Source organism: Gloeophyllum trabeum, assembly GCF_000344685.1.
Source record: "Gloeophyllum trabeum ATCC 11539 unplaced genomic scaffold GLOTRscaffold_00002, whole genome shotgun sequence".
Taxonomy (NCBI): domain Eukaryota; kingdom Fungi; phylum Basidiomycota; class Agaricomycetes; order Gloeophyllales; family Gloeophyllaceae; genus Gloeophyllum; species Gloeophyllum trabeum.
Window position 1 is genome coordinate 2,052,184 of NW_006920411.1, and position 14,141 is coordinate 2,066,324.

Sequence of the window (14,141 nt, forward strand, 5' to 3'; positions counted from 1 at the left end):
TATTCCAAGAAACATGCAAGCTGCTAGGCATCAAATCCAAGCTCAGCACCGCTTATCACCCTCAAACTGATGGCGAAACTGAGAGGGTTAACCAAGAACTGGAAACCTATCTGCAGATATTCTGCGCCAACAATCCCAACGGATGGGCTGAAGTACTCTGTGATGCGGAATTTGCTCACAATCAGCGATCCCATTCAGCCAGGAACGAATCGCCTTTCTACCTCATGATGGGTTATCATCCGCGAGCAATACCCGCAGTCACAATCAATACGGAGCTACCATCAGTAGAGGAAAGGCTTAAACGATTACAAGCTGCAAGGGAAGAAGCGATCGCCATGCACGAATTGGCGCGACAGAAGATGATCGATAGAAGCCGACAAGGATTCATCCCATTCGAAGTTGGAGAGAAGGTTTGGCTAGAAGGCAAGAACCTACGGATCAATTACCCATCCAGGAAGATCGCCCCAAAATGCGAAGGACCATTCAAGATCAAGGAAGTTCTAGGCCCACTCTCATACCGTCTAGACTTACCCAAATCCTGGAAGATTCACCCTGTGTTTCATCCCTTGCTCCTTTCACGTTATCGAGAGAACTCCACTCACGGGCCGAACTATCTCCAACCCCCACCTGATGATATCGAAGGCGAAGAAGAGTATGAAGTTGAGGCCATCTTAGCCCATCGTGGGAGCACTTCACGCCGCAAGTACCTTGTCAAATGGAAAGGGTACCCGTCGGCCGAAAATTCATGGGAACCTGAGCATGTGCTTGAGAACGCCAAGAGCCTACTTCAAGAATATAAAAGCCGGAACCATCTCTAGCAGGACTCATCAACAACTCATACCATGTCTCGCTCACGGAATGATTCGTGCACCTTCACATCTTCTCAATGTCCTCCTTGCAATTGCCCCTATGATCAGGACCCCCACTTTATCAGTATCATCCACCAAACCTTGACGGAACACTACCACGACCCATCCCTTCGACAACAACTAGGACGAGATGCACTGGGGGCAGGTGTTGCCAGGGAGATATTGGAACTAGAGGACGATCTTCAAACAATCTCCAAGTTGTGCGACCTGAATGCACAAATACAAGATCTACTCCAGTCCACTTACGACACTGTGGAGCGTACCACATTCCAACTCACTCATATCCTCCTGCATCGAGGACTACTCATTCCCCTTCGCGACTTCCTACCTGTCGACTATCAGAATCCCCCATCCAACCAGGAGACCACCCCAGCGACTTCCCATTCGACCTCTCATCATCCAACCCCTGATCCAATTATCCATCCAACTGGATCCTGAGAAAACCCCATTGATGTCGACGGTCCAGCGCTGCCTACCAACATGACAGGAAGATATGGCAATATCTGCTGGGCATGTCAGCAGCCTGGTCATTTCCAATCTCATTGCCGACTCTTCCGCTGCCGCATCTGTGGACGTACTCAACCAGGGCATTATCCATCTGCCTGTCCTCAACGAACTGTTTGGGACAATGCTATCCAAGAAGCCACCAAAGAGCAGGACTACAATGATGGCACTCTTGTGGACCTGGATGGTTTGGTAACCGGTCATGACTAGGAAGTTTGGGTAAACTTCAACCATAGGAAGGGGGTAATGTTATGATTTTCCCATGCTTATCTCATTCTATTGCCATTCTGAGCATTGCTATTGGACAGTACCTTTCTCTGAGTAGACCTTCCCATGGACGCTATCTTCTTCTCACACATTGATAAGCCTCAGGATCGTCTGACCCCCGAAAACGCAGACTCAGCACATCGTACAAGCCCTCCGGAGCGTATTCAACACAACACTTACATGCCTCTAGGCTTCTATGGGCTCTAAAGAATTGCTCTATTTAGCTCCAGACTTCCTAGCATCCTTGAGGCGTACACGGATCCATTCCACGATTTATCTCTGCAAATGCAAGCTCCGGGGTGACTTAATCTATGCGACTTCTAGGTGAATTAGCTCCGGGGCCCGCGGACACTTTCATCGAGGGGTGTCGTCCTCATTCCCACCCTCCAGCATACTCCCTCTCTCGTTTCCATCAAAATACCGAAGGTGCGGACGCATACGAGTCACCATGAGGCCACCATCAGTAAGTGAGCGGCCGGAGGTAATTAGCACGTGACTGGTGCATCACGCAGAGTGATGGGACCGCTTAGGGCAGGTGGCGGAACGTCGAGGCGACCTCTAGGGGCTGGGACGAGCAAGTGGGAGTGCAAGAGAGTCGTATGGTGTATGGTATAACAGCGGCAAGTGCTGAGCAATCCTATGGGTAGCGGCGTTTATTTGTTATTTATCTCCGGACGGTCGCAAAGCCATTCCTGTTGTATAAATTGTACAAAGTAGCATACAGAAAAACAAGTTTCGACTTCACCATCTCAGAGAATTAGTGTTACGATCTCAGCGACCCGAGAAGTTCGAAAGCGTCGAACTTAGCGAATTATAACCGATCCTAGCTTTGCCAATAGGCCTGACTCGTCGAGTGAATTATCTCTGCCATCGATTCAATTAGCTCCAGTGAGTCTCACATAGCGAAATAAAATTAAACAAGTCTTTCTAGTGTTTCCTACTCCCGTGGGCCCGAACCTACACTCGGTTCCGTGGTTTGCGACTTTGTTTGCGACTTTCCGGAGATAAATACTCCGGAGCGTCCATTAGTGTTTGTTTCAGGTGTCAAGGTTTTTGTTTTATTTTTCTAGGTCTTCCTACGGACTACCCTATGGCGTCTTACTCCTCCTTTCCCCCTCGAACTATTAAATACCCTTCAGTTGTCTCGGACCGCCTTCACCCATATCACGGGGTTTAGGTTTATTTCTTTTGGTCCTTGGTGATTGTTGTGTGTCTGTGCATATCAACGTTATCTCCCTTGACTCACTTTCTACCAATGGGCGCCCTTGTATTTCTCATTTCTCTGAGTTATGTTCTCACAGGATAGCTTACGCGTCCTATTTCTTATTGTTCTCTTCTTTGGGTATTAACCCCTATACCAGTTACTATATATACTGTAGGAAAACCCATGTATTCCTTAGTTCAACCTCCTGTTGAATACAGCGATTACCTGGACTCTTGACTTGACTGTTGGCATTGGCCCGGCCAGACCTACCTTTCAGTACGCTTACTGAGGTAGTGACAACATAACTGTTGGCACGTGGCCCAGTTATCTCAAGACGACTAGTTAGGACATCGCTTCCTAACAATGGCTGGAGAATGCTCGCATGACAATAGCAAGGTGGATAACAGTTTCCTGACCACATTGAGAACAACGCCTGCTTGGGGAGGGGTGAGTAGAGAGCGGATGCGACGACATGGTGCATATTCAAATCGAGGCCGGCAGCAGGACTGTAAATTGCCCCACCATGGGACTGTAAACATGTCATTCGAATACCTTTCGCAAGTCGTTTTGGCAGGCAACTGAGCCAAAATGACCCCCAATTCAGCTAGATTCATGAAGGTAAGTCTACAGTCCCAACTGCCGCTTTACAGTCCTATCGGTGAGCTCTGCGGCATAGACCAGGGCTTCGAATTCTTGTCTTCAAATTGAAATATTGTCTTCGAAATTCTCAGCGCTCAGCGGCTCTATCAGGACAGTGGTGTCTATTACTATGTTCTCATTATTCTATGATGCTGCCTTGTATCACCCTTCAGAGGGTGAGGGGAACAATACCTTGAGGAACGCATTAACACTATATTTTGCACGTACACCTATGTACACGCTTGCATTCCCTCACATGCAGAATGTAAGGATTAGATATTCGTGAAAATGATGAAAGGGGCTCAGAGATTCATGAAAGCAATTGAGCCCCGGGTCTTTCACGCATGTGAAGTGGTGGCAAGGATGGCTATGCATCACTGATATTACGTTGCATGGGACCGTACTGTCATACTGTAAACTTATCGGTTGTAAGATCAACTTCCACCGACCACTATGGGTTAAGAGGGACTCAACTGTAAATATAAATGCCTGATCAGGTTCCGGACAAATTTTGGGAGTTTAGACCCCTCCATGGCTGAATTTTTACGGACAAATTGGCCGGTTCTGGAGACCATGCCTGATTTTTTCTGGATGTTTTGGTCAGACTCAGCCATTTCGGCACCATATTTACTCCAGCAACTGCCGGAGAACCTACGTTTGAACGTACCCACGCCACAGTTGCCCTTTAGGGGAACCTTTCGCTGTGATGCCTGTTTTTCTCCGGACAAAAGGGTCAAAATTGGCAAATTTCTTCCAGACAAAAAGGGTCCACTTATGGGACCTCCGGATCAGGCATTCATACTGATTATCAGGGGTCCTCGTAGGGCCGTAGGAGGAGGGTGGGCATGTTGCATACATGTACATATGAGAGAAAGCCTGAAGGGCTCTCCGCCACGAATGGGCCCCTGGCAGGAGATTGCGGCTGAGCTGGGACTCCCACCTAGGAAACCACATCCACAGCCCAGTAGTAGGTACATGTTGTGCAAGATACATGAAGCCATGGGTACCTCAAAACCTCTCAACCACTGGAAAACCCAGTGGGAAAAAACAACATGGAAAGAGGAAAGCTACCAGGCATCTGTACAGTCTGCAGCATATCAAACAAAAGGATGGGCAGGGAGGGAAAACAGAAATCAGGGCCGAGTAGGTGCACTTGAGCAAGCATATCGTCGCCATCGAGAGCAGGAGCAGTCACCGTGACCTGTGTAACGCTCATGATCATACAAAGTCTACAGTATATTCTATGCCTCTGCTCGTTCCTCACATCGGCGTAGAATTCCGATCTAAGTACCAACACTGAATATTGGACTACAGTCGCGTACAACCAACAATGTTAATTCCGGCCGAACCAATTTTTTGGCGGGAAACTGACCTCAGATTCGGACTCAGGCAAGCTGAGAATGTCCGAAAATGAGGTCGGCTTATTTTCCCCACGACTTCTCAGGTTGGGCAGAATTTTGGGTCATCTCACCGACTACCTTTCAGGGGCTTCCTGGCGCACCCAAATGTTACTATAGGTACTCCAATTACTAGAGAGACTGTACTAAACATGACCAGGGACCAGGAATGGCTTTCCTGGCCAAAACAGTAGTAAACCATTGCTCCGGATTCGCGAGATTATAATTTTTAGTGATAGCTTGCCGGCGCTATAGCCCCTGATTCGCTGGTCGGATCTCGAGATTTACACAAATTTTTCCAATTTGCGTGGGGTTTCTGACAGGTAGCTTTACTGCGCCCCCGTGCAAACATGTACAAAGATACCATATCGAGAAGAAAGTCATGTGACGCCGGCAAACGCGGACTTCCCTCCGGGCGCATGTCCGACTAGTTAGAGTAACCACTAGGGACTAAGTGGCTCGTATAGATAGGAAAACAAAATTTTGTATTCAAATTTGTAGACCTGTGATACATATAGTCGACAAAGATACTACAGAAAGGCAATAGTGCATAAAGGTAGTTGATAAACCCTAACCCTGCCAAGGAGGAGAAAAAGTTTGCACAACCATGAATTGAACCGAACACCTCCGGCAAATGCGGACATTATTCTAACCACTAGACTACAGGAGCACAACGGTGTTCGGAAATAATATAAATATGTTAGCTCAGGCATAGCCAGCTTACGCAATGCGTTTACATTCTTTATTTTTAGTGACGTGGCCGGAGGAGTCGGAGGTCACATGATAAAATTCTCGAAAAGGTAATATTTGGTCATGTTTGCACGGGGGCGCAATAGCAAAGACGGTTTCAGACCTCCGAATTTCTCTTTTCGGCGAAATGGGGGGTTTTTGGGAATTTTGCTCGTGCCAATCTTCTCTTCCCGCATTACAGTGCTTTGCATAAAAGTCCGGAAACTGTGTTTCGCGCGTTTCTGTTTGTCCCAGCCAAACAATACCTTATAGGGTAACACCTGACCGAGGGCGCGACGGTCCTCGAGTCAGCCTATATCACTCCTGGGACGCAAATGCCCGTCTCAAAGCTGAATAACGTTCAGATCTGTATCTCTTCAGGATATCGAGCACGCAGAGGTCAAAATCCCCCAAGAACGACCCTCATACATGGATGTCGAAGCGTCCCGCCAACCAGTCAACAGCCCGCGCTACGGTGATCGACTACCCCATATAGGTTTGTTTGGCTGGCACAAACAACATTTCGCGAATCGCGGTTTCCGGACTTTTATGCAAAGCACTGTAAAATCTTAACTCCGACGGTTGCCAGTGCCGGGAAAATGCCGTCACCGAAATTGTTGCCTTTGGTTGTCCGCGATTGTAGTACTTACTGTCAATGTACGCAAGTACATGATGAAGGTAGGGTGCCTCCTGCTGTCATATACCATACACGAATCAATACACTAATTAACGGTTGCAATCTGAAACTACATCTCCAACCCAATTGACTTTCTCAGTCTTTCCCACGACTGCATCCCTCGCCTTGCCAATACCCCTGGTCCCATAGACTGTTCCTTCATTTCTCGATGGAAGACCTCTAAGCTTATCCATCCACCCCACGCCTTGTCTACCAGCCATGTCTTGGCCACATCGACCACTGGCAGGTAAATGCCCTTCTCCTCCTCCAGGGGAAATAACCGTCCATATCCACTCCAACACGCCACCGCGTCTTTACCCTCTTCATAGGCTGCGTGTCCCGGCAGGATAGGCGGGTCCATCCTCTCCGCGTCACTCAACTGCACTATGAAAACCTTGTCCATCGGACATTCCTTCACAAATCTCTTTAAACTCGCCCCAAGTGCGGCTGTGCCTCCAGGGATTTTTCCTGATGAGGTCTGTGGGTTGGCCCATACCCTGGCGCACACATGGAAGGTGTCCAGGCAAAGCCCGAAATTGGGACGATCGACCAATTGGGCCAGGCGCAGCGAGTCTTCCCAGAGGGCGGCATGGGTGCCGTACGACAATGACTCATACGCGAAGGATATCGGGTTACCGCCCTCCGCTCCAAGTGCACACAGCGCGCGAAGTTCGGTGATGATCAGGTCCTCGTCCCCCGAGGCATTTTCGTCTGTGGCACTCGGGATTCGAATGACGGTGGTCTCCAACACCCTCGCAATAGCAATCCACTCGCTTGCAACCTTCAAGCGGCTTGATAAAGGTGAGAGGCAGCCCTCGAAGTTCGTCATAGGACCGAAGGTGACTATGGTGATACCCTCCTTGCTGCATAGTTCTTTGACTTGCAGTGCGGCGTCGAGTAATGACTTGGCACTATCCTGGGCGTATTGCTGTAAATCTGAATAGAAGAGCTCTATACCTGCGAACCCCGCGCTGGCAGCACTTTGTATTTTCAATGGCAGTGTGTGTGATGGGTGCAAACCAAGCGAACAGGTTGCAATAGCGAGACGATTGACCCTCATGTGTCTTCAGTTCCGCTGGCTGATGTAGATGGTTCAGGAAGGGGTGCAATCCAGAGGCGCGAAGGCTTTAACGACTTGTGCATGACTCCTGCTAAAGTTGGCCCAGGCCACACGCTTGGAATGACGGGCCGCCGAACCCACGTTCAGTCACGCTCCCCTCTCAGGCTTGGACAAGAAGTGGGTAAGACGTGTCACAAGTTCTATGATAATCTTTGCCATACCCAGACGATTCACGGGCGTAGTCCGCAAGGTCGCAGCATTCCCATGGGGACTCACAGGGTGTCGAGGTCAGAAGTGAATGGTTCTGCGATATTGTATTACATCTTTGACGATTACGAGTCCTCCTGATCAAACTCGATAATGCTGATGTCAAGATGGTCATTATCATGGTTCGAACGAGAGGACGAATAACGCACCATTCCTCCGACAACCTCGTCGCTGGGGTGTACATAGAGAACTTGAACGTCCCTCCTACGAAACTCCCCGGATTGAAGACATGGCAGCCTTCATAGGTGATTTGGTAACTCTCATACTTATCCGCCATCACGACCTATATCACATTAGTTTGCGGGCCTTAACCTGCATGTCGTGCACTTACTGCTGTAGGCAATGGATAAAGGCGAAGCGCATGGTCGTAGTCAGGATATATCGGTTGTATATTATTCGTGAGGGGACATAGATGGCTCTGATCGAGCATAGTTTGCACAAGCTAGAAACAGGTCAGTAAGCAGCATAGTATGTCTCAGAGAATACCAGTCTGCTCACATATCTCTTTAGGTCGTCGTTCCGGACGTCAGGCTTCACGCCCACCAGGTTCCGAAGCATTCTTGCCATCATGTCTTCCCTGAAGATGGCGATTTCCTGGCCAAAGAATTTGATCCTGCATGGGTTTGTCCCAAAGTGTATTCGGGGTACCTTGGATTTCAGCCGCGACACCAGCGATGAGAGCAGTGGTCTTCGAGGTAGAATGGAGTTAGCTGCCATGTCCAGAGGACCTGGCACCAGTAAGAAGTGTGTCCCCTTCGTTATAGCTGGGTATGAGGCTATGAGGTCGGCGAGAGCATCGAAATTCTCTTGAGAGGGTGTATCAGACTCCGCATTTCATGGATGCATGAATGACGGTCCTTACCCTGGTATCTCTGAATATCTCTGCCATTCCCATTCGATATTCCGTGGCTTGTGAAATTTCCACATAACACGATGACTTTGGGTATGAAGCTGTTCTCGATGCAATTATCGAACATCTTTCGCAAGCCATTCAGTGTTTCTGGATGGTCTAGCCAGACATCGGAGAGGAAGAAGAAGCTCAGGTCCGACAATTCCTCCTGTATCCGCAAAGCTGATTGCGCCTGCGTGTCGTGAGGCGCGCGGAGAGGGAAATAACGAGGAACGTCCGACTCACATCTTCGACTAAGGTCGTCGCTCCTTGGCCTAGAAAGTCTATGTGTCCATATATTGACCTGGACTGCGTAAGATAGGGCTGAACATAGGCATGCTCTTGACGTACCTGGCCGTATCTCTATTCTCACACGGCGGATGGCCGATGGCGATCACTTCGAAGTTACCGTCTTCGGTGTAGTCACCTTCAACGAGAGCGAATGCGCCTTCTGTGAACAGCCCTTCACTCGGCTGATCCTGAGTGTACTTGAGTCAACAGTAGAGTTCAGCCGTGGCATCATCAGCACTGACTAACGGGTTGAAATCAAGCTCGACAGTGCCGTCTTCATCTTCAAGACATAGTTTACCCTCTTTCGAATGCGTCAGCATCCCGAAGAGAAGAAATCGGCCACCTGCTCGACCGAGGAGGTGTTTGGTGGATTTCAGCTAAGCAGCCAATTAGTACGCCAATATTCGCCATTAACTAGCAGAGCCTTCGTACAGTGAGCAGATGTTCGCGGTCTCTGGAGGGTAAGGTTGATGGTGAGAAATGTTCATTGCGTAGCACGGTCTGCTTGATAATGTTCATCCTGTTACGCACGGCCATGACCCTCGAATGGGCTGTACCGGCTACAGTTAATGATTCTGCCGATCTAAGTGAGGGTCAGCGGAAGGGAGTCGTGCTGGCAAAAGCGACGAACTTCTCGAAGGTGCCTCGTTCAGGTGACCAGTGCCACAGTGGCATATCAAACGCGTTGACGAACCAGAGGTGTCCGTCCGGGTCGAGCACATCCTCCTTAATCTGACTGCCACTACTGGTTCCACCCTGCAGAAACTCGTACACACGCTTTAGAACGCTCAATGAGACTTTCATCACAGCATCTTTTTGGCAACGTAAGCGTAAATATCAGGCCAGTGTGTATTGACGTACGTACCGTCCTGCTTGTTGTATTCCTTGGCTATCAGGTCAACGGATTCTTCAACCTGTTCGTCCGGAATCTCATGTGCATCCAGAATCTCTTCCAAATACTCGAGTGCCTCTGGTCCGAGAGCATGGCTGTATTTTCGGAAGACCTGAACGGGCGTTGGCCGATGCGAGAGGGTATACACGGTCGAACATACCTTAATTATGGTTCTCTGACGATAATCCGACATCCTCGAAGCGAAGACACGTAGGTGCTACTGTATCCTTGAATTGTCTAGATATACACCCGCAGGTACGAGTATTGTCTTGTCGAAACTGCAGCGATCCTACGGTCGACGCGTCCAAGCAGAATGAGACGCGAACGGACGCGACTTCCGGAAATGTCGCACGTCGCGTCGGTGGCTGCACGGCCGCCGGTTCACCCTGGCTGCTTGTGGCGGCCTGGGGCCAGTGCTACTTAGAACCTGACTCAAGCTCATCATCGTTTGTCCTTCATGATAGGTACGCTGGACGTGGATATTAGGCCAGGGTCGGGTCTCGGATTCTTTGAACTGGGTACGCCTCCTGGTCATCGCTAGATCTCGCTTTCCTGACCATGGAATGCCCCAAGGGTCGTCGTTGTGGAACGTGCTCGACCTGCTCCGGAGTCTGCCACATGTATTCCCTCAAGTAGACATCAAGTACGACGTAGACTCTTCTGTGACAACACCCGTGGTCTTGCACATCCGCCCGCACCTCGATCTGTTATTCTCTGGACACCACCAGCGCCTTCATACCATATGCGCGCGGCGGCTCCGAGATCCGCATCCTCCGCTTATTGTGCGATACAAAGACACTGTCCTATCTTCCGCAGAGGAAGTCCTTAGGCGGGTAGGAGTGAGTCGCACGTTCGGCCCTACGTATCCCGGCGATGATCTACGTTATCCCGGAGTTTGGTTCTCTTTTGACGAGGATCGGATAGGGGAGGGTATCAAGGCTCCGAATCCACGACACACTGAGGACAGGATGCAAGAGGTCAAGCGAGTGATAGTTTCCCAGAAGGGTCCTGAAGGTGAAGAGAGGGATGCTCTGGATGAAGTGCTGAATTGCCCGGTTATGCATGATGACATTGCTAGAGCAATTGTCAAGGTCATTGACGCTCCCTCGAACTACTGAAAGGGATTGAATCTCACTGAATGATAGGTTCATACAGGCGTAACACTGTATCAACATCTACCTCGCGCGGAGCCCTTACACATAAGACTGGGTAGTACTTCCGCGCAAGATCTAGTCTGCGATCTCGGACCACCTCTAAGGACACACTACAAGGAAGATGATAGGATGTCGATACATTCTACTACCAAAGACAACGAAGAAGAAGAAGACGGCGATTGTGAGACATACAGCCTCCACACCACTCATTTCTCAAGAGCGTCTCGCAGATTTCTACAATTACTTCCAGCATGGGATCGATGTTTTGATCTCCGGGAGTACACATACGTGCAAGAAGATAATTCTTCATACCAACATAGTGAGCAACCCTGCCTGCTGCGTAATATAACGCCCTGGTTCACCTCACCTCAGCCGGGGACACCGTTGTTTCAGCGTTACAAGCGGTGCCTATGGGAAATAGAAGGTCGACCAGAGGACGACGAAGATGGTACGCTTTCGTCTTTACTTGGGTGCTTTATCTAAGTCTGTGCCTCCATATTTTCTTAGACAGCCCCCCGCGCATGAAGTTCTACGACCGAGTGAGTCTGAGTCCTCTCGACTACCTAATTTATCGAGGCTAAAGTATGAGGTCTTCTAGTTCGAGTCAATCAACCACTTTCTGAGTCCTCGCGAGACGCCCCCTTCGATGGTTCTCGACCGGACAGACGATGACGACGATCTGACTCTACCAAATCCTACGACTCGTGAGTCGTTACTTTTGTTGAGTCCGGCTTCACACAAACTTCTCGCCCCAGGTTTGATGGGATACGATGGGATAGTCCTCGAAGTGACCGAATCTGGTCATGTTGTCACTGTCAATCTGTTTTGAGAAACGTACCTTCGGTCGGACTTACCATTGGCTGCCGAGACATTGTCGGCTTTATAACCTATATGTTGTATAACATGTTGTATTAATAGAGGAAAGCGGTACTCCTCTGTATGAATGTCCGATGCTGCCAGGTTTATTGTACATGCCGCATTGTCTACTGCTCATCGTCTGCTCTCTAGATCTCTTTCTTGAAAATCTCTGGCCAGACATGACGTAGCTGTTCCAAGTCTGTTATGACCTGCACGTTATCATCACCAATCACCTTTGGACCCGCCAGGTTCTCATTGTCGATCTGCTTCACCCTGCCACCCTCTACGATTTCAAGGCCGTGTTCACTGAAGTGGACGCAGTGGCCCCAGCCTAAGCGCATTGCGGCTTGAACGTTCCCTCTGTTGTCATCGACAAAGTAGCACTTGGAGGGATCTGTTACCCCTGCCTTCTCCAATGCCTAGGAGAGGGGTGTTTGATATCACTAACGATTCCTGCAACGTCATGGCACATACCTTCACGTAGTATTCTGGCTCAGGTTTGCAAGAGAAATTAGGTTCCGCATAGTCACAATACACAAGTCCATCCACAAGATCATCTAGTTGTAGTATCCGGAGCACTCGTTCGGCGTGCTGCGGAGTACTGTCACTAGAAAGAAGACTGAGACACGGGTGACAATACTTACCAGCTTGTATGCATTAGTGAGCGCCCACACTCTAACCTTCGTTCGGTCGATGTCTTGGAAAAGCTTCCTTAGGCGCGGGTTTGGTTTAATCATCTCCTCAAGCGGAAGGGCCCCATCGCATTTACGGTCGAAGTCTAGGGGGTCTACGCGCAAGGATTGATAACGAACGAGTTAGACGTCAGCTTCAGAAGGTAACGGGATAAGATTACTTCACCGACGTCGTGATGCCGAGTCAATCCGCGGAGAGCCAGGCCGTACTGCGTATAATACCTCAGATGTAACTCTGATGCTTCTTCATGCGAGAAACCGAGAGATACGAAGTATGCTGAAATGCAATGCATCTGTAGCGGATCTTCGACGTATGCCTGAGCGGAGCTCACCGTGTATGCGCTCGCCCATAGCTTGGGAGATCTTGGAACTCGCGGAATACAATGTATTGTCGATATCGAACCATACGATGAGACGATCATCTATCCAGGAGCACTCAGAAATATGCCCGACATCGCACATTGGACCGCACCTTTATTGTCTCCCATTTTGACAGTATTTCCCGTCCACAAAAGAATGCTGCAGTGGCAAACGGTCCGCCACATTCCGTCGTTATCTTTATGCCACGTGCGTAATGCCCGATTTGGTCCAAGGTGGCGCAAAGTACGTGCGGGGTCCCGCCATATTGGCATCGCCAAACGAACCCAGCAGACAAGGCCCTCAGCACCAACACCAAGATCACTAGCCGTGAGTGTCGTTATTGCTCTCTGTCTCGTCCTGCATGCCGTCTCGTTGCGATGCAACCATCCTGTGGAGGTGAAAGATGTGGATTGCAGTGGAATAAGATGGATTGACCTCGGGTCGCTTGGATGCATGGCTGGGCAATGAACTTACGACGGTATGCTTACACGCGTTTGTGCTGCTGCTAGATGGCCACCAAGGAGGTTCAAGTCAAAGGCGAGAAGAACGGCGGCACCCGTCTCGTCCCCACCTCCAAGGCCCCCCGATTCTACCCCGCCGAAGATGTCCGGCAACCCAAGAAGTCTCGTAAATCACCAAAACCTACGAAATTACGCCAGTCTATCACCCCTGGCACTGTCTTAATCCTGCTGGCGGGTCGCTTCCGTGGCAAGCGGGTGGTCTTCTTGAAGCAGTTAGAGAGTGGGTTATTGTTGGTGACGGGACCTTTCAAGATTAATGGTGTTCCCCTTCGCCGGGTGAACCAGGCCTATGTTATCGCCACATCATCGAAGGTGGACCTTGGCGACTTCTCGGTATGTCTCCACTTGCAAACTGGGAAGCGCAAAATCTTATAACGTTTGCGCACTTTTATGTAGGTTGACGAGAAGATCAACGACGCTTACTTTGCCAAGTCGAAGGTCAAGGGCGCCAAGTCAGCGGAGGAGGAGTTCTTCGAGGATGGGAAGCCCAAAGCCAAGGAGCCTTTCCCAGAGTCAAAGGCTGCTGACCAGAAGGCGGTGGACAAGGCCGTTCTCGAGGGTGTCAAGAAGGTAGAGAACCTCTCCAAGTACCTGAAGGCTTCGTGGGGATTGTCGAAGGGTCAGTTCCCTCACGCTATGGTGTTCTAGTTGGGGCGTATCGCCCTTAGACATGAGCAGCGGCGAGGTCTGTGTTGGGGGAGATCGGCGCTGGGTTGGGAGCCTGGCAGTCTATGTTATGCTTTGTGACCCTTCACCTGGGCACATGTGTTTGTGCATCTATGACATGGCGGCAAAATAACCTATGAACTCGCTTTCGAGTTGTATTGATCTGTCAAGCAAGAGGGTTCTCGCTCGTCGCAAGTATGCGAGAA

General features: G+C 49.8%; 5 protein-coding genes across 5 annotated transcripts; 2 read left to right on the forward strand and 3 right to left on the reverse strand.

Annotated features, from left to right (window-relative positions):
- Positions 1-6,355: 6,355 nt before the first annotated feature.
- Positions 6,356-7,345, reverse strand: GLOTRDRAFT_34501 (xylose isomerase-like protein; the record flags this gene model as incomplete). The annotated part of the gene is made up of 1 exon (XM_007863574.1): positions 6,356-7,345. The coding sequence occupies one exon, from the start codon at positions 7,343-7,345 to the stop codon at positions 6,356-6,358; it is 990 nt and encodes a 329-aa protein (XP_007861765.1).
- A 332-nt stretch (positions 7,346-7,677) lies between these two features.
- Positions 7,678-9,877, reverse strand: GLOTRDRAFT_125762 (DNA polymerase epsilon, subunit B; the record flags this gene model as incomplete). Its single annotated transcript, XM_007864247.1, has 13 exons — positions 7,678-7,708; positions 7,762-7,895; positions 7,944-8,054; positions 8,111-8,206; positions 8,261-8,418; positions 8,475-8,694; positions 8,748-8,805; positions 8,853-8,980; positions 9,035-9,169; positions 9,225-9,375; positions 9,424-9,604; positions 9,658-9,796; positions 9,845-9,877. 13 exons carry the CDS (start codon positions 9,875-9,877, stop codon positions 7,678-7,680), a joined length of 1,575 nt encoding a protein of 524 aa, XP_007862438.1.
- A 264-nt stretch (positions 9,878-10,141) lies between these two features.
- GLOTRDRAFT_103476 (uncharacterized protein) lies at positions 10,142-11,667 on the forward strand (the record flags this gene model as incomplete). The annotated part of the gene is made up of 8 exons (XM_007864578.1): positions 10,142-10,202; positions 10,258-10,775; positions 10,830-11,019; positions 11,069-11,157; positions 11,211-11,286; positions 11,346-11,377; positions 11,437-11,542; positions 11,594-11,667. 8 exons carry the CDS (start codon positions 10,142-10,144, stop codon positions 11,665-11,667), a joined length of 1,146 nt encoding a protein of 381 aa, XP_007862769.1.
- Positions 11,668-11,842: 175 nt separating this feature from the next.
- GLOTRDRAFT_125764 (pyrimidine 5-nucleotidase) lies at positions 11,843-12,876 on the reverse strand (the record flags this gene model as incomplete). The annotated part of the gene is made up of 6 exons (XM_007864248.1): positions 11,843-12,115; positions 12,171-12,287; positions 12,341-12,483; positions 12,555-12,665; positions 12,721-12,810; positions 12,861-12,876. The coding sequence occupies 6 exons, from the start codon at positions 12,874-12,876 to the stop codon at positions 11,843-11,845; spliced, it is 750 nt and encodes a 249-aa protein (XP_007862439.1).
- Positions 12,877-13,257: 381 nt separating this feature from the next.
- GLOTRDRAFT_125765 (60S ribosomal protein L6) lies at positions 13,258-13,917 on the forward strand (the record flags this gene model as incomplete). The annotated part of the gene is made up of 2 exons (XM_007864249.1): positions 13,258-13,602; positions 13,666-13,917. 2 exons carry the CDS (start codon positions 13,258-13,260, stop codon positions 13,915-13,917), a joined length of 597 nt encoding a protein of 198 aa, XP_007862440.1.
- Between the last annotated feature and the right edge of the window lie 224 nt (positions 13,918-14,141).